General features: G+C 37.1%; 1 protein-coding gene across 2 annotated transcripts in view; it reads right to left on the bottom strand.

Annotated features, from left to right (window-relative positions):
• The window catches only part of dmxl1 (Dmx like 1), a 45,505-nt gene extending 34,779 nt beyond the window's left edge, over positions 1-10,726 (bottom strand). For both annotated transcript variants that reach the window (XM_026321384.2, XM_026321385.2), the window contains exons 1-11: positions 10,370-10,726; positions 8,656-8,895; positions 7,658-7,783; positions 5,412-5,489; positions 5,011-5,089; positions 4,664-4,808; positions 4,316-4,382; positions 3,977-4,161; positions 2,821-3,025; positions 796-973; positions 52-228 (exon numbers count right to left, since the gene is read on the bottom strand). In XM_026321384.2, coding sequence (XP_026177169.1) covers positions 52-228; positions 796-973; positions 2,821-3,025; positions 3,977-4,161; positions 4,316-4,382; positions 4,664-4,808; positions 5,011-5,089; positions 5,412-5,489; positions 7,658-7,783; positions 8,656-8,742 — 1,327 coding nt within the window. In that variant the 5' untranslated portion in view covers positions 8,743-8,895; positions 10,370-10,726. The remainder of the gene's footprint in view (positions 1-51; positions 229-795; positions 974-2,820; positions 3,026-3,976; positions 4,162-4,315; positions 4,383-4,663; positions 4,809-5,010; positions 5,090-5,411; positions 5,490-7,657; positions 7,784-8,655; positions 8,896-10,369) is intronic.
• Positions 10,727-20,448: the final 9,722 nt, after the last annotated feature.

The raw sequence follows: 20,448 nt of genomic DNA, 5'->3' as shown, positions 1-20,448 counted from the left end.
CATAAACTTTCAAATAAAATGTGAATGCCTAAACCAAATAGATTTCTGTACCTTCATTTAAGCCTTCGTTCTGTAACTCCAGGTTGTCTCTGAGTTGCTGCAGGAAGACCTCCATTGATAAAGTAAACTGAAGCTCTTTGTTGTTGAGCCAGTGGACAGTAAAAGGACCTCCAGGATCCTCATCATCCGCAACACTCAGAGGGGAGACAGAAGGCAGCAGAGGAATATCTGTGTTAAAGTCGATTTGTGATAAAGACATTAGAACATGTAGAAGGCAAAGAGCAACAGTAATTTATATTACATCAAATCGTGGGCAACCAGGACAAAAAAATACATCTGCTGGAGAAAATTAACTTTCATGAATGCAAGTATGCTTTGAAGTATGCTGAGACATAATACAAGCTAACACCATCCTACAGGACTTCTCAGCCTCAAGGCTGAAGGAATCTATAAGATTTTTCAGGTCAAATTTAGTTGCCCCATAAACACACACAAAGGAGCAAAATGAAAATGCTTTACATTTACTTTGAGAAGCCCTCACTGAGTACAAAAGCGCACTGGGATGTTAAATAAACAACCTCAGGCAATCCACAAACTTTACAACAGTTTTTGCCATAAGAAATACAGGAGTGACACCCTCTGTCAGGAAAGTTAATTCTCCAGTGCTCAATAGTTTAGGAATAACTACAACATTGTTATACTATAGGTGTCTTTCCTTCTCTTTAAGTGCTATCGTGCTAATTTACAGCACTTGTTTATCAACTAGACAGAGAAACAAACGTGCTCAAGTCTAACCTGTGGCTGGGTTGATGCTGGCAGCAATATGGAAGTGGCACAGAGCGTTTGCATGGGGCATGCTGTTGCTGCTCTTCTTGTGACTGTAGTGTCCACTCTGATGGTGAGGCAAGCAGCCAGTCACAGAGGGCTGTGGCATGTCTCGATAAAAGGAGTGCCATGATTCTTGAAAATTCAACTGTAGGGAAAATATTAATTATTCAAGTTATATATTAAAATTGAATGTGTTGTCACTTCTAAGAGTTCTAATTTCTGATATCAAAAAACAGTCTCATTGGTTACAAAAATTAAAACTATATTTCATAAAGTAGACTGCGTGAGGTTAATCAAAATACTTTTTTCGATAGCTTACTGCAATAGTCATACTGCAAAGACAACAAGATCTGTCATGAGATTTATGAGACCTCAACATAACCTGAAAAGAAACATAGTTCCTCAACCTGTTTCAGGCTGACACAGCAATGCTGTTGAAAGTTGATGTATGAATTTGCATTAACTAACAACACTTCGCTACTCTCTGCCCAGCCTGAGCTGAGCTACTCTGCTTTGCTTAACAGGTGTCTCTCTGAGGGGTGTGAATTTAATTTAATGCTACTGATGTTTAAACAACAGTTAAGCTAACCGCTCAATTTGTCCACAGCCAGAGAGAAACATGCAGTATGAAACAGTGGCTGAGCAAGAGAGAAGGGTGCTTAAAGAGTAATGAAATTAAAACTTTAATTATTCTGTTAGTTAGGTTATGTTCTTTAAATTCATTAAAGAATAATATTTAAAGACCTACAAGCCATACAACTAGATAATAGCCTGTAATGCATGATGATGCATGAATGACAGCAAACATTTTAAAGGCAGAGCATTTTTGGGTTCATGGAGATTATTTAACATGATAACATTTTTGATGTTATACAGCTTTTCTGGTGGAAAGTGAGTAGCGTAGTAGAGATTTTACACTGCAGTTTATCTGAGAATCATTGCAATATATGAGCTCATCACACCTAAAAAGAAGCCTTTGCCAAACACTGATGAGAACTGTCAAAATTTACCATTTGGGAGTGCATGTACGTTACTATAAAGCCAATACACATATTTCTAAATTTTTAATTTTATGTCAAAGTAAAAGAAAAATCAGATTCCAGTAGAAATCCCATATAAACGTCCCCTACGGAGGTTTTTCAACAGTACCCTTACCAAGAAACTTTGAGCTTAGTTAAATTCTTTAATTTTGATGGAAATCCTGTACTGTCCGTCCAATCCTGAGGCATCAAGCCAAAATGATGTTTAAATAGGTATCTCTCAGCAAAAATTCAGTTTTGGTGGGAGAGAGATACTGGTGGGTCATCCAGTACTGTCTGACTTGTAATGAATAATTCCACACATGCATTCTTACAGTCTTTCCTCAGGGCACGGGAGAGAAATTTGCATACCTGTTTTCATGTAATATCATGTTCCCTGAACTCTCTAAATGCCAATTAAAACTACAGCCATTTAAAAGCCCATATTAAAATGTATTTAAGCCTTGCACTCGGGCCCTCCAATAGATAGACTGTCAGCAACAACCTAAGTCACTTAATCAGAAAATAAAAACATTACTAAAGTACAAAGTTAGAATTTTGAGATGTTGCACAGACCATCGAAAGGAAGCCATATTCTTCAGTGATGCTTAAACCTTAGAAAGATTCAAAACCATCTCTATGTCTGATAGCCAATTAATTTTCCCTTTTAAATCCCTTTTTTTTTTTTTTCAATCTCCTTTCTCGTTCTCTTTGCTCTTATTTCTCATCCCTACATACAGTTTTTAAGATGATACATTAGGAGTGATATCACTGTGATACAGCTTTACAATTTTTTGTTTTTAATTGTAATGGAATGAGATATAGTTATGTAGGTCCTGGAACTTATTTGAAAACTCAAATTTAAACCTTCATGAAGGTACAATACTGCAGTACAATTGCACTGAACTGAATTTATTTAAGCTAGTTGTACCTAAATGTCAATTTTTGAAAAAAGTACATCAGAGCTGCTTACGTCATGAGCTGTTTTTCCTTGCATCTTCCCATTGCACGTGTGTTTTTTAGAAGGTCCGGCACATCTAAGTGTGTCACTGTATTGGCCAAAAGCAGGGTTGTTATGGTAACCAGACAGGATGCTGTCACCTGGCAACAGCGTCTCTGCCCATAGCCGACACACGCTGTCCTTACAACAGGTGAGAAGAACATTACAGACTGCACCTCTGTTAAGCGGGAGAAACAAAAAGGGATAGGAAGAGGACAAAGGAAGGATCAATGGCAATAGATTTAGACTAAAATCAGCTGGAGCAAACTGAACCTGCCAGTAATGATAAACATTGAATGCTGACAGCTCTACTGAACAGCAGGACTAAGGAGAAACACCTATAGAGAGATAAGTTAAACTAAAGGTCCAAAGGTGAAGACTAACAAGAGTAGTATTGATACTGGTGATAAACAACTGAATTTAATCTTGACCTTAATCTAGACCATGATTACAGAAAATGAACCACAAGTTTGATTAAAAAACATGAAACAACTTGAATACTTGAACATACAAATAACATGCCATCAGAAATACAATAAAAGGCAATGTTTTTTTTATGGGATCTCAGTATTGACATGCCATCAACACTGCAAAAGAACTTGGATCCCAGTTTCAGTATTTCTTAAAGCCTAATTTATATTAGGAAGTACATACAGTGTAGTGGGAAGTCGACATTAACATTACACTGTGTTAGGATATACATTAATTGTCTGGGCTGATATGTCATAGACAGTAACAATAACAGTAAATACTTGACTAATCATTTTTAAAATAATATTCCATACACTAGACCTGCTGTGAAAGCAGGACAGAACTGGCAGCCATAGTGTAAGAATGTACAACACAGTATCTAGCCTATGTACAACTGGGTAAAGATACTACCTGTATACTCAGTAAAGTCAGGGCTAAAAATAGGTTATACAAATTGACGATTGTTATAGCTATTACTTTAAAATCCCTCCTCAGGCTACGGTTATTTTCTGGGAACTAATGGTTTTTTTGCACTTGCACAGTTCTTACTCTTGCTGTCAGTTTTGTCAGCTTAGGTCAAAATAAACCAGATTAGAAAATAAATGAATCACTGTTGTGAAAAAAGAACTATGATATGTCTCCTTGCCAGTGTACATACCGTGGCATGTACTTGCTGGTCTTCCTCCAAGAGAAGCCAGTAACAGAACGGGGATGAGCCAGGTAAACAAAGGAGAAGGCCAGCTCTCTCTGGACACTGACACTGGGCTCTGGAGGTGTGAAGAGTTCGGAAACACCAGACTTCCACTTACTGGTGCTGTACCATACCTTTACTAGGCAGTCATCCTGGATAGCAGAAACAAAGAGGGATATAACTGATGCCATGATGTGATATTACAAGTTGAAGCAATTAGGTTTCAGGCTTAAACTAAGCACTGAACATAGCTGGTACTGGTCAGTTACTGTTACAATTAAGCAACTATTGCTAAATGTCAGTTACCTGTCCAGCAGTAGCAAAGAATTCACCATCCGGTGAGAACTTCATTAAACTGACAGGAGAGGCTGTCCTACAGACAAAAAAATAAAGGGTTGTCAATACTACAAAATGCAAGTATTTTCAAATATTAAACATATAGTAAGTAAGGGCAACTGCTGAACACAGAACAAAAATGGTTATAATAAATTACATAAACACATTCATTCAAGGTTAAAGCTATACAAGTGCTGAAATATCAACAAAATATTACTTAAAAATATACACTGGCTGGTTTAAAAAAAGAAACCAACATCACAAGCTTAATGTCACAGATGGAGGCAGCGCCATGAGCAGATTTATCTCAATTCTTACTTGCTTTGCCAGATGCATCTCCAAGCAGAACTAGAGTCTCTTATGGACATTTCTTTCTGCTTTCCCTCTTCTTCAGCTCTGTCTCTTACTCCATCAACATTAGACCACAACTGAAGGCTACTAGAGCCTGTTAAGAGAGTGCTGCCTGAATACACAAAAACACATTCGCTCTTTCAGGACAGATACAACAGATTTTATATCATTTGTTAAAAAACAAATATGAAGATATACACTGCGAGAGAGGTCCATTTCTGGAATCATAGTATTGAATCCTAACACTTTGAGGACAAATGTGTTTATTTTGATATGTGTGTGTTGCACTAGGAGAAACATCTCTATCAAATTACCTGTGGGATGCCAGGCCAGGTTCCGTACCATAGACTGTAATACAAACTGATCAGTCTTCTGCCACTGGCAGTTCAACTTCTGTACAAAAATAATAAAAGACAACATTTAAAACAAAGCATTAAAGCTACAAACAGGGCAGGTTGTAACAATTATTTAATTTCATAACCTATGTATCAGTTGTTACATAGTACTACTGCATAACAAGAGCCAATTCTGAAACTTCTTTCATAGGAGAACCACTGTGATCATGTGAAATTAACAGCAGTAATACTGGGAACTTCTCCAATGAAAGATGTGTTTAAGATCTGTAAAATCTTTTCATTACTTCCCCTCTTCAAAGAGACATATTGAACTTAATGTGACTTCAGGCTAATATAAGGTTTAAATAATCACTACTCACAGTCAGTGATGGGTCTTTTTGATCTGGATGCTGAACAGGCTCAAAGATACACACAATGCTTCCATAGGAAGCTGCAATCTGCCAGCAGAAAATCAACATTAAGACATGTTTTCTTATACAGACTGAAGTCATATATTACTCCACATACAGTCACTTACAGTTTTAAATTTGAAAATGTTTTGAAGATACTACAACATTTAATTGCAAAATGATTTTCTTCTATCCAATTCATGGATAATGTAAGCTGTGTCTCTGGGGTATATAATTTTCCCCAATGTCAGAAAATGAATAACATGAAGAATGAGTCATGTGCGCATATATATGCCACAGGCACGCACATGCAAGCACATCACATGCACAGTGACACAGAAATTCTTCTTGACAGACAATGGTTCAGATAAAGGCATCCTTACACACAGTACTTCTTTTCACATTTAGTCAAATGGAGAACAACATTGTGCAACATTTATGCTGTTAAAAAACAACAAAACAAAAAAAAAGACATACTGTAGATGTATAGCAATAAAGTCAATATAGGCCTGGTCTTAAAATACAAAAATGTATTGTAAAACCTTTTCTGTAGTTTTAATGGTCTGATTTTCATAAAATGACACATGATATTTTGAAATATTATGCTGCAAGAATATCACAACTGCCATCTTAAAGGTCCAATGAAACCCTTTCAACCAGGAACAGCCTGCTGTTTTAGCTACTGTGGCTAACCTTGGTGACTGCAGTTTTCAAAAGATGATCTGATGTCACCTCTTCATGTTGTTAGAGGAAGGTGCTCACTGTCCTGTGTCTATAATGTTGCATTATCTGCATTTGTTTTGAAACCTAAAGAAAAACATGGCTTGATGTAATGTAATGCACAGTTGAAAGTAATTATTGTTGTTCTGTGCTGTCAATAATTTTCCTTAATGGCGTTAAGCAGACTGTAGATTCCAATCTGAACACAACACAAAATCTACTGGAAAGGCCATGAGCATATTTTTATTCTCCCAATTGTTAGTTTAGTAATGTCTCAAAATAACGTGATTTTCTTTAAAAACTAATTACACCTTCAGTATAATGAGTTGGAAAATTAATGTTGTATGGCAGTCCTTAATGCTTACAATTAATGCATCTAAATTTCCACAACACTTAAAATGTGACAAATGTGCTTATCTGTGTTGTGCAAACCAGATGCATTTCAAATGTCACAGTTTGGAGAAAAGCCATGAGGTCAAACTGGAAAACTTACCAACTGAACATGCTTAAACAGATGCCAAACCATGCAGGAGGCATGTGAGGCTAGTTCTGGCCCAACTGAATTGGATTAAACATCACATGAGGGGAGTGATGATGAGGGGAGTGATGAAGGACTGGGTGTTCATTTGAAAAAAACCTGGTCCACCATTTAAGTGATGGTCTGGCAATGATGACTCATGCTTTTAATACTTTGGAAAGTACAGTAATTGTGATGTTTATGCAGTGTGGCAACTAATTGTCTGGCAACCACATACAGTAGGTTTTTATAATACGGTTTGCAAAGTAAACTGCAGTTGATCATAGGAACCTCACATTTATTAAACAGCCACCAAATGCATCTCATTACAACATAAGCTCCCAATACTTAATAAGAGAGCTCATCTACAACAAAATCTACAATGTGTGGGTAGGATGAATTTGACAAGTATGATTTCACTGGCATTGTAAGTTGACATTGCCTATCACACTTCTTCAAAAATAGATTACACCAACCCCAAATATTGAGTCATTACAATAAATGAAGCAACAGGAAGGGAAACTGTATGTCATTGTGTTGTGCAAAAACATATTTTAGTGTGCTGCACTTTTTCTTTTATAGATTTGGGCCAAATGTTTTATTTTTCAACAAGAAAGTGAAATGATTAACAATCTCTGTGTTCCAGGGGGTGGTATTAAGGTTTGAGTTTGCGTAGGATTAGGTGCATTATAATTACTACACAAATCCTGCATTGTTTGTCAACAGCACAACACTGCCAGTAGCAAATCCTTTATCCCACAGTACAATACTGAAGAAATGGTGAAGAAACAACATATTCCACGAATTTATTTTCAGTTGAATTTGTGCTCTCTATGATTACAAGGCAGCTATGAAAGCAATTAATTAATATTTAAAAACAAACTGCATTGTTTGTATGGTATGGTATAGTATGGTGGGAAGATCTCATTTTGCATATTCGTCTGACAACACAGAGAAAGCTCCACTCCATTACTCTTACCTGTCCACCTTGCAGTGAGCAGTCAACGCAGCCAACCTGAATGTTGCCATGTTTGGCCCCTGGGATGATTTGTAGTCGCTCAAAGTCACTACCCAGAATCACCACATCACAACCTGATGCATAGGCCTGTCAGGAGACAGACAGACAGCAAGAAATACAACAGGATGAAGATGACACTCAGAATCATCCAGAGAAAATTACATGAAGGATAATTTAAACTACACTTGTCTTGGAGTCAGTGTGACAGCATCAAACATGTCACCATATGATGGCTCTAGAGCACAAGATAAGATTAGAATTCTACACTGTATTTCTGTGGCACTCTGAAGATCATCTTCACATGAGCTGTGAATTACTGTGACCGTACTACATTCACAAGAGAACAGAGGACAGATATAGTTCTCCTATTGATCTAGCCACTCTTGGACCAGCATGGGAAGAGTATCCGGCAGGGTTTGCTTTAAGAACACAGAGTTCAAACCCAGTCAGAGGTACTGCTGTTGATATTTGAGACATGCAACATGAACTTGAAATTACTGCAAAAGAGGGAAGAGCTTTTTAAGCAGGATATAAATTATACAGCACCTAACATGGCTAACAAAAATAAAGCCTACATTTTTAAGTAAGAGTAAGATTAGCACTCAAATGAAGCATTTGATCATTGCTATTTAGTGAATATTTGAATTTTAAGTTCCTGTTAATGTCATGTGTGTAAACATTTTTAACACTTTGAAGAATCCCTGATGGGAATTAACCACAAACTTGTCAATATTTAGTGTAACTGTTGAATCATGCATATTACATGTTAATTATTCTAAATGTCATCTAAAAATATGTGGGCATACTATCCAAGCAGGCAGAGGTGTTACACCTTCCATTTAAAACAAAACAAACAAAGGAGTTTAAATGTCTGACAGATCAATCTGGTCAAACCACATCAGAGCTCCTGAATGGCTGGAAGGAGAAGGGGAATATTTCTAGAGCGAGAAATATCTTACCGTGAATGGCACATTGTTGATGCTCCCTACAGAGAAACAATTGTCCCCAGGGTTGACAGCCCCTGTGAGGACCTGATGGAGATTCATGACTTTTATTTATAGTCTCCTTGTGTTCCTTCCTCCACTCTCCGTTCTCACAACACCTTCCCACTCCAGGTGTGATTCATGGGAAACCATGAGACGGATGTGTTCATCGTTGTGTGTAGTCTGTAATTTTAAGTCTGTGACTCTACAGAAATGCTGGGAGGGAGAGAGCAAGGGAGGCATAAAAATGTAAACAGAAAATGTTTTGGTTCTGTCAGCATCGAGCCAAGAGCATATTACTATCAGCTATTATCTGTAAATGAATTTAACACCCAGTACTTGTAACATTATTAAGGGGGGAACTGATAAACTGCTAAATCTTTCTGTTGCACCATATGGTCAAGTGTTTTTAAAATTAATTTGCACCAATGCAAACTGTATGAAATCCGTTCCACAATGAGACATACTAGTTAAACTGAGAGAAGCCACTGCAAATCAGCATTAAACTTATTTGGCATGCAGACTTTTGAAAAAGGCATACTAACATCACAGCTCAATAGATCATGGTGGCCTATCGCGTCAGTTAAAATGCATGCTATTTTGAGAGCCAGCCCTTTTAGAGGTCATCATCAAACGTTTTTTTCACAGCAAAATAAACGCAGTGAGCTTGTTTATAGACAAACTAGACAGCTTTCAGAAGGACCTTGAACAAGCAAGGTGATGTAGCTGATGCTTCTGGGGAACAAGAATTTCTAGCACTGTGGCTACAGCCCCTGTGGGGAAAACCTTTACAAGCTAGATATCACTTTAAATTGATCCTGGATGTGTATAAAGCTTTAAAGGCATTTCCATTTTATACGAATTTCTACTGTTAGCATTTGGAGATAACCTACGATTAAACTTGTAAGAAATCCCTGTAAATATACAGTATTTAACCTCTGTGCACTGGTAACAAAGCCTATTGAATCGAGGGGATTATTAAAAAGCTGGAGAGTAGTGTCATTGAGCCAATTGGATCACAACAGTGCAGAGATACACCTTAATACACTGCAAGCCGGGTTGAACTGGTTTACTTGGTGTCAACTTTACTTAACAACCTTTGTTAACTGAACTTTAGAGTAGACCCGGATATGGTCAAGTGAAGAGACATATCACATGTCTAAAAGCTTTATCGATATATAGAGCACTTTCCTGGAGTAAGGATATTTAGCATTATGGCTGCTGTTAATGTGTTAGCTAGCTCCTAGCAAGAATTCCGTTCAGTTATTACCCTGTCACTTTAACGACAGCATTACAATAAAAATACATATTTTCAGTAACTGGAAAACAAGACAAAGTCTGGTCTACGACATTAACACAAAGCGCCGCAGTAAGGTTTAGGTTATTTTACTGGACTGGAGAAAGTCAGCGTTATGTTTCCTGTGCTATGGCAATTCACGTGATAACACTTGCCACGCCAGAAGTTTAAAATACAGTTTATGACACCACATCCAACTAACGTTGACTTATCCGTTTATCTAAAACCTATCAATCAGTTAAGGGTCTTTATGATTTTAAGCCGACACTTTATACATTAGCTGCTAGTTTCCAAGTCATGATGCTAAATTAGCTGTCAAGTTTAGCTAGCCAGCTGCAGTTTATAAAAACACACCGTTAACACCAGTGTTAGAGAAACTAACTGACTACTTACCTTGTGCTACTCTTTTTTTTAATTTACTTCTACTACTTTCCTGTAGATGACATGTCGTCCGTTGTTGCTTTCAGCTGTCTGTAGTTTTCCACCGTTAAATGTTACGAATTTGGTCCTCTCATTTTGCTAACGTTAGCACGTACTAGCTTGTGAAGCTCTCTTTTAGCGAGCTTCTGAGCTAACTGAAGATCAGTTACGACTCATATTTAGAGCCCTAGAGCCTCAGCTTGATAAGACGAGTGTTTATTTACTTCTCTAAATGCTAACCATAGGAAGGAGCCAACCTTTCCCCAAGGTTAGCAAACAGAACGTTTTCAAAAAGGAAGCTTTTCCTTATGTTGAAGATGTGTCATTATAATGACTGTTTCGTTGCAGTGCATTATGGTCTATGTAGTCGCTTCAGAGCCAGAGGGCAGTCTAGAAGCTCAGCGCATACTATAGCCAACATACAGCTGAAGTCCATAAAAAGTTGAAGGTTGTGAAAAAAGTATTAGTATCCTTTAGCAATATTCTTTAGAAGTACCAGTGAAACAAACGCAAATATATAACTACACATATAAATACTCCATTACAAGTAAATGACCTATATTCAGGATTTCACAAAACAATTGCTAAAATTAAAAAAGCTAAAATGAGCTAATAAACAATTAGAAAAGGGAGTGTGGGAAGCCAAGTTTTTTAATTTCCCTCAGATATTCTAAGTGGCAGGAGCAGAAAATATTCAAGCTTTCTTTCTCATCTCTTTCTGTACACTAGGGACAGAAAAAAAGAGTCTTGTGAGCCTTGGAAAATATGTGACCCATTTTTCTAGATTGGCTTTAGAAATAAATATGTGGTCCTGACTCAAAGATTGCGAGGCCAGCCAACTACTAACTCTTCTAACTGCGGTGAAGTCTGTGCCTAATTATTGGCTTGATTTTAGAATAATGTTTTTGTTTGTTGCCCTTTTAATAAATTGAAGTGTTTCAATAAGAAGTGAGCCATGTGTCCTTTATATGTGTTACTTTGTTTTTTGTTTGCTTCATTTGTTTTTAGGATTAAGAAATATTGGTCACTGTTGAACCCATGCTACAAAATCTATACTATTTAACCTGGTATTGGTTAAGTGAGCTGAAAGGTGATTCAAGTCCTCATAATAAATACCACCAGGTGTCACTGCTGCTCAGTGCACTGGAGTCCAGTTTACTTTGATCAGTCCACCTGCTCTTATGATCTGATGTTATTTTTATTTTTTATTTTTCCCTGTACATATTTTTCATTTTCATCTTAGATATAATATATATACATTTTCACCTTACTACTGTTTTCGCTGAAATAATAATGTGAATTGTTGTTATCAAACTGTCTAAGCCTTGTAAACATAAGACTTCTCTGCAATATGAAATAGTAATATGTAATCTTATACATACCCTTTAAAATCCTTTGCCAGCTGCTACCTTCTTAATTTCTATTTGCACTATGTTGGGTACTAGAGATCAACTGTAATGCAAAACAGTGTTAAATGGGAATGTAAATGTAGGTTGGAGGCTTCAAATTCAATTAAAGCATGTTGAGATAACCAGAACGGACATTCTCCATGAATAATTAAAATGGCCAACAAGTCAGTGGCATTAGGGACATTTAATGTCATGACATTTGGACAGCGGTGACTAAACTCTCGGCTACCTACCAGGAATTAGGTCACAGTATTATTAAAAATGTACAGCAGCTTCGTAGTATAACTACATACAATGCTATATTGGTTTTCAGTTTTGGCATACATACTTACATGACTACTTATCACTGTTGGCTACATTTATGACTAGTGGATATTAAAAAAATACATAATAGTTTTAAACAAAAGAAAAACAAAAAAACAATAAAACAAAAGAGAATTCAGTCATAGACAAACTTTAGTCCACAGTGCGTAAAGGTATAAAAGATATTGATGCTCAGTGTGATATTGGACTCTCTGAGTTTATGTAAGAGTGTGTACGTCTTTACCAGCAGAAATGTCTTTGTAGTGCAGAGAGAAGACAAAAAGAAGTGATCTACAATGTCTGAAACTGAAAATAATCATCAAAATGTGTAGACTACTTATGCGTTAAAGAATTACATAAGTGATATGATATGGTATAAATAACACATATCAGAAGCTGAGTCATGACAAGTGGACTACTTGTTGTTGAGTCAAAACAATTCATCCAAGTGGTTTCATCAGATTGAAGAACTTTCTAGACAATTACATCTGGATAACCGAGAATCATTGCAGACAGACATCAGATATTGATAGTCTACTGAATTACTAAGAAAAAGTAATTATTTATATAAGGACCATGTACTCTCACTCTAAGCTGTTATTTCAGCTGTTATCCTATTTCTTTTGTAGGAGCAGAGAACTAAAAGTATAATTAACAGAGGTACCAAAACATCCAAATATCATCTATAGAATCTGAAGTCAAGTCTACACAGTCCATGGCATTTTAGATGGACATAATCTATATACTGTAGTATTCTAGTTACTCTATACTGTCTATGCATTTTGTTCTTGTACTTCTGCAGCTGTGTCTGTGTATAATCAATAAAGTTGATCTTCTTTTATTTCTTTAAATAGGAAAAACATTTCAATTAATATAGTTTCCCTGTTCTTTCATGTTCATGACTGCAAATTGACTATATTTTGATACCACCAAAAATAAAGACAAAAACTACAAGGAACATACTTTTCACAATATTTCACTTTGCAAACAGTTGACACAAGAGGGCAGTATTGCAACATATAAAAAAATACTTTGGTAACCAGGCAGTGTAATTTAACCAATCTATCTCACACATGGGTGCTGCGTAATACAGCTGTTTCATGTGAAATAGACACCACATTGTAAATTCAAAACACAGGCTAGTAAAAAAACCACAAACTAATGGCCTGGTCAGTTTAAAAATTATGTAAAATGTATTTTCATGTTACACCCACATAAATCTTATGTGCCTTATTTGTATGATTATCAAGTTTGGTTCTTGCTCAATATAACATGATCTGAGGCCCAGCTATGGAAGACTGAATCAGTCCTTCCTGATGCATAATCCATGAGTTTTAATTTTTCCCTTGAAATGTGAGTTGTCTCTTTGAAGTGCTTTGTGGTATTATGATACTATGGTTTGACGAGTAATAATGTTGATGCCTTGTATGAGCTGTAATTACTGGATCTGAGGGTAGGAGGGCCAATGCCATAATGGGCTTGAAGTTTCAGTGTGGCCTTGCTTTGATGTTTTATGGAGGGTGGTGGGAGGGTGGGTGAGAGAAAGGCAAACCAACTTTTCCACCGGAGAAAATACCCACACATTTGTCTGACAGACAGGGGACAAGACTAACTATCTATAATGAAGTACAACTGCAAATAAAACAACTGTTCTTTTGGAGACACTAGCCATTTAGCATTTGGTTCCAGCAACCACAAAATGATAAATAGTCACATCTCAGAGTAATTATGTGTATCCTTTAAAAACAAATGACAAGCTTTCACTTTGGTGTATATGTATAAAATTGCACTGAGAGGGATAATGAGCTTTGTTTGCACTCAGTAAACCAAACCAACTGCACTACACTGCATGATAATATTGTTTTTATTAGTGCCATCTCTGGCAGACTTTCTGTGGTTGTAATCCACTGGCTCTTCCTCCTCTGTGCTATAATTTCAACACTGTCCTTCATTTCTGCGTAATGCAGTGACCTGAGTGACAGCGTCCTTGGCTGTGAATGTTGTTGATTCAACTGGAGGTGTGTTTTTGGCTGTCAGCATGTGTGAAGGCCTGCGTACATTAGTGCATGTATCCATCTGTGCGCGCATGCATGTGAAAATGTGTGTATCACTGCATAAGGTGTCTATGAGTGTATTTCTGATGCGTTTGTGTTGCTCTTGAGCACAACCTCATCCTGCAGAGGTGACTGTACAACGATGGGAACAAACATTATTGTTGGAGGAAGAGGGGTTAGCAGGCAGACCGCAGGATATCCCAGCACATTAGGACTGCTTCTGCACCCACTTCCTTCAACTATTCCCAGCAGCTGGACCCAGAAGGGGGTCAACAGGGGTCAAGCAGGCTCCTCCCTTTGTCATTATCCTTCCATCACCTGCTGTCCTCTCTGTGCTGACAACAGAACTTTCTCATCTCTCTCCTCACCCTTTACTCTTGACACCAGCTTCAGCTTTTCATGCCCCATGTCCATTTTCTTTTTCTCCTTCTCTGACTCTGCCTTTATGATTTTCACATCTTTTTTTCTCTCCATCTGGTCCCCAGTTCTCTTCCCTTTCTTTGCCTCTCATTTGTCTCTTTTTGCCCTTTTGATAGCCCTGCATCACTGTCAATTTCCCTCTCTCATTTTCTGTCTGTCACAGATACATAGAACTCAGGGGTCCCTCTTCTGAGGCCCTTTGTTGAGTCTGCATCTCTAGATCGCAACACAGATATTATACACCAAGTACTGCTTTCACAGATAGAGGGGAGAATGAACCAAAGCCTTTCAGAGGGGGATCTCTGGTGAATTTTTAGCAAGAGAGGAAAGGACTAGTTGTATACTAGTTGAACCGTAGAGTGCAGCCCAATGTGTGTCAAAAATACAGATGAAATCTGGGGCAAGTGGTAATGCAATATAGATGTTACATCATCATAGATATTTCATGATACACGACAATGTACTGTAATAGAATAATGTATGGGGTTTGACTAGACTGAGAAGCAGAGGTGATGATTTCATGTCTTTATATTTCTGTCATGCAAATTTAAAGTGGAATCAAATGAATGCTGACTCGAGACCCAGCAAACTTCATGCATTTAATTCACATTTTTAAAGAGGACTTCAATATTGTAATATGATTGTTCAATATTTTACCAAATGCCCTATCTGTATCTACTGATTTGCATCTTCCTTATTAGATTTAAAAGTTGTGCAAATGTATTCTTTACACAGTAGAGCTCCCCTTGTTTTCAGCACTAAGATCCTCTGTGGTTCATATGTGTTTGAGCTGCATTTTCCTGTGTGTTTTGACATTCTTTGAGCTCAGGCCTCTTTAGCATCAGATGCGTTGGCATCATTCTTTGTTTGGCTGCTGCCTCCTGTCTGAGTAAAAGTTGAGTGAACTTGCTTAACGAGGAGACAAGAATATTTTTACATGATTTAAACAAAGACCACAGAGCAGACATCCAGAACACACTCGGAAATAGCACACATCTGATAACAAATCAGATTCAGTGTACAGGAAAAACATTTCATGAAAAATGTTTGCTTCTACCACCTGTTATCAAAAATTAGACTCGCATATATACAAGTGATGTCCAAATTCAGTACACGTTTAGAGAAGAGTGTGTAGTACAGTTTTAGAAAACCTTCACCTAAACGAGCCAGTCTAGGTGAATATTGTAATGCTAAACACAGTTCACTGTCACAGTTTAAATCAAGAATCACATCACGTTTAAATCACTAAACTCACTGTCTCTTCTACATCAAATTATGTGTTAGGACTTAAAATGCGCAATCCAGTGTTTAGTGGATATGGCAGATTGTTGAGTTATGCCTGTCGAATACACCTGCAGTGACTCCTCCATGATATTTGGTTATTATCCCTGTCTGATTTATGCTGCCTCTACCGACCCTCTCCCACAGTGACCTACATTCACTTTCATCTCACCCATCAATCATTTAGCAGTTCAAAGCTAAAGTCTGTCTGTGGAGTAACACAGAAGGTTTGATCATAATGACATTAATTCTCCAATGACAGCATAAAAAATACCCAGTATTAAACGGTAATATATACATTATTATACATCAAGAGGTAATAAATTCAAAGCAGATTGTTTTGACCGTTGCCTTTAAGAAGTGGAGTCATTCAGCTGTTATCAAGGACTGCAGTAAACACTGTATTTTTTATTTTAAGTAAAGTTTTTCTTCAACCAGTTCTCTTTCCTTCTACTGAACCCCAGCCACTATACACCAAAACCCACAACCAACCCCAGTTCAATAGAATCAACCTCAGAATACCCTAAAGACAATAAGAAGGACTCTTACAACAAATAGACCAGAATAAATAGCTGATTGTTGCTTAATAGCCTTAAAAGACACATGGACAGGCAGACAGAGTGGGAGCGAGAAGGCAAGACAGAGAAATGCCCTGAACTAAAAAATAGATGAGCAATATGGGTGTGTAAACGGAGGCTGACTTATTCAGTAGGGACTCTGTGTACAGTGCATGTCATTAAATCAGCTGCTATACCCACATCGAGCCGCCCAGGTGAAATTACAGCTGCAGCTCAGGGACAGAATTAAGACACTGGTGTTGAATCTAGATCTGAATTTGAATCCAGATTAAACTAGCATAGATGAAGACAGGAATAATAACATGCAATGTCAGGGGAACAGCTGCTTCCATTTTGTATGCCATTGGAGTTATACTGTGCTCTGCATCATCATTTCCTCATAAAATCAATTCCACTCAACACCTGATATACATCTGTACATGCAACAAGGTTTCACTGTACTTCCATTGTGTGTACACAAATATCTCGCTTGGTCAAATAAACCTAGCAAAGAGGAGAGGTCAGCTATGCTTTCCTATTAAATGCAAAAAAAACTTCAAATATTTTACCTTCATATCAGCAATTAAATCAAGTTATGCCATCCACACCAAAGAAAAATTCTAATCATTTGCTTTTCATAACAAAATTTTGACAAAATGTATGTAAGTTTGTCCATTTGTTTGTTTGCAAAAAAAGTAAAACAAGTACAAGTTCAACCAGAATCTCCTGAAGTACATCTTAAGCAATAAATCACACACTGGATGACTGGATAAGAACCGGCATGTGAGCAGAGAACAGGTAAGTGGCAATAAATGAACCTGAACTCAGGAGTTGGACTTGTCTGGCTTGCACTTCTTACAGTTTGTCTGACTGGTTGCTGTGGCTGGGCTGTAGTTATAAGAACATGGAGTGTAGAATATTAAACGCATAAATTATCCTCATGGCATGTAGTTGTTTGTGAAATATTCCTAATCCAGACGCCTCATAGAGATTTTAAGACAACTAAATGACAATATTTGAGTAAAGACACTCATTCATCACTGATAAAATCCAATGGTTGGAAATTATCTGAGGCATTGTGTCAATGACACCTCAACAAGTTTCATTTGCTAAACTGGTCGACCTCATAAATGAACCTAAGGTTTACAAGACTTCAAGTTTAGTAAATAAAACTAATTATAACAATATTGTTGTTTAGTTGTATGACGACACAGTTTGTTTGCCTGAACCCTCAGCTCCATTTTACATCTGATGTCCACAGCCTCTCTCTCTCTATCAGGCCTCATCAGCAGCATGATGTCCATTTGTGAGGTAGATGAGGGAGGAAGGAGGACACAAGCACTCAGCCTACACACACACACACACACACACACACACACACACACACACACACACACACACACACAGTCCCATCTGAGATTCTAGACGATGCTCTCTAACTGTCACTCCTAGTTACAGACCTATCATGCAGAAATGCTGACTTATTCATGGCTTTCATACAAACCTGGATACACAGAAGAAACTGAAGCTGGCTGTGGCGAGGCCCAGAAGGCTGGTGTGTGTCTGTGTATGTGCATGGTCTGTCTTACAGCACTTAATCAGTCATGCTTTACTTCATTTTGCCATTTTGGGTCTCACCAACACATACGCACACATATACTGTACATATACTGTTGTGGAGGCCTTGGCTTAGACTCTTTCTATCAAGGCTTCTGACAGTTTTGCAACCACTGACAACATAAAGATTTTTTTATATAATATGATATATGATATATGATATATTTTTTATATCATGTCCTCCACATGATATAAGATATAAAAACTCTTTTATAGTATATAGAGTATCGCAGAATAAACTTTATCCTTCTCTATGTTATATCATCATATTTTCATATTACAGCATATTCACTGACAGTAGTTAAGAGTGTGTTTTACAAGATAGTCTTCTTTGCTGGTTTATAGATGCCTACATAGCCAAATAAAATGGTACACTGTTAGTAGCCAACATGAAATAGGTGCCAGTATGTTCATTATAATTAATGATAATGAAATATCATAAAAAATGGTGAATTTCATTCACACAAACATACACACCTATTCTGTCTGACTGAAAATAATAGGTAGCTGATATTAATGTAGCTGTATGAAAATTCTGAATACAAAGCAGTTATTCCAAACCATTTGCTAACAGCAGCACTGCTTGAATGGATATTGCTGACAGAGTAAAAAAAAAAACGAAAAAAAAAGATAAAAGATTACGTCAACTAGAATTTTCTTGGAGACCAATTAAAATAGTGTGAAACTTGCCAGTTGGATAATGTTAAAAAGGCGAATGCTTTTCCTGTGACACTGGGTGATTCTCATTTCCTGTAATTCCTGCTATTGTCTCCTAATTATCATAATACATACTGCCACAACTGTGTGTATATACAGTACATGTGATAGTTGTAGTGTATATATATGTCTGTGTGTATGTGGGTGAGGAAACTTGAATTCAACACTGAATTCTTAACTAGGGCATGTGATTGTCGCTGTCTACCGAGTTTTCTTGTGCTAAAACAGTCCAAGCTCCGCTTACATCTGCAGATACTGTATGAATTATGTGTTAATCTCTCACCGCAGTGCATACATGTATGTGTCAGCTGCCTCCTTCACATCACTGTCAGGCATCAAATGATCATTAGTCAGGTGCTCAGGGGCAATCTTAGTTTATTACATTTTATTCTTTTTTCTTTCTTTTCTGTTCCCTGCAATGTAGAAAGCGAGACTCTATCATCCAGGATCGCTTGAGTATTGCTCTTGATATTGATAGTGTTTGACAAATACCTCAAAAGGAGAAGATGACATATCAGATGTACAGTAAACATTAACAAACTAACACATGTAGACAAAAATACACTCATTCATTTTGGGAATACACAGTGGAATACACAGAGGAATACACAGTGGAGTACACAGAGAAATACACCAAATATGTACTTTTACTTATATAACACTTTTAAAAACAGGGGTTTACAAAATGTATTGATAGGTATTGGTAGATCTGTTTGCTATTTGTTATTTTTTGGTGTGTGACACCAGTATGAACTATGCAAACAGGTGTGGATGGTGTCGATTGGTGGTTTTACATGTATAACTACTCATCTGCTACATTTATAACCTAGACAGACTATGATGCCAGCCCAACACCCTGGCAGATGAATGAGCATACAGCTGTGAACATGACTGTTATCTATTGATTTACTTATAAATTCATATTTGCACAGTTTTTAGAGTTCAGTATATATAATCATTTTGTTTTGTTATTGTTTGATGAACCTCTGATAGAAACATGTAGTTTTTGACTGAAAAATATACACTGGCAACCGTTAGATAATTTAAAACTATAAAGTCTAAGTGTCTTAAATATCTGCGTAGACTACTGAGCAAAATGTTTGTCTGTTAAAGTGTTTCAGTTATTCAGGTAAAATGTTATGGGATCTACATTTTCAAGCAAGTGTTTTTTTTCTGAGGGAAAACTGACAATGAAGCCACATGTGGGTAAACACTGACAGATTATTCACTTTTTCCTCTGTTAATCCTTTCTGTTGTACTTGTTCTTGCAATGACTTTCCTGGGTCCTTCACTGTCTGTTTTTCCTAAAATGGTAAATAAACATGATTAGTAAATTGATCTGTTGCTATTTATTGTGAACATAGTTTTTTCAATTTAAATAATCAAAATAACATTTTAGATGAGCTACTTTTAACTGAACTTAACTTCTCTCCTTCTGCATCTGCAAATGCTGCAGACTCATAATAGTCTGCTGAACTTGGACAAAGTTTCTAAAGACCAACAGTATCACTTTCAAGCCAATGGCTGTTACCAGTGTTACACTAGATGCTTGTAATCCCCACTTTCCTGTCAGTTTTCAACATAAACCACAAGTGAATATCAAATATGAGAAGAGAGACAGGAGAATGCTGCTCTGAATGCAGATGCAGCTCTGGTGTGCTCAGATGTCACATATGGGAAGGTTCAGCAATCAG

The sequence above is a fragment of the Mastacembelus armatus genome, chromosome 9, assembly GCF_900324485.2.
Source record: "Mastacembelus armatus chromosome 9, fMasArm1.2, whole genome shotgun sequence".
Taxonomy (NCBI): domain Eukaryota; kingdom Metazoa; phylum Chordata; class Actinopteri; order Synbranchiformes; family Mastacembelidae; genus Mastacembelus; species Mastacembelus armatus.
This window is presented reverse-complemented; position numbering and strand designations above follow the sequence as displayed.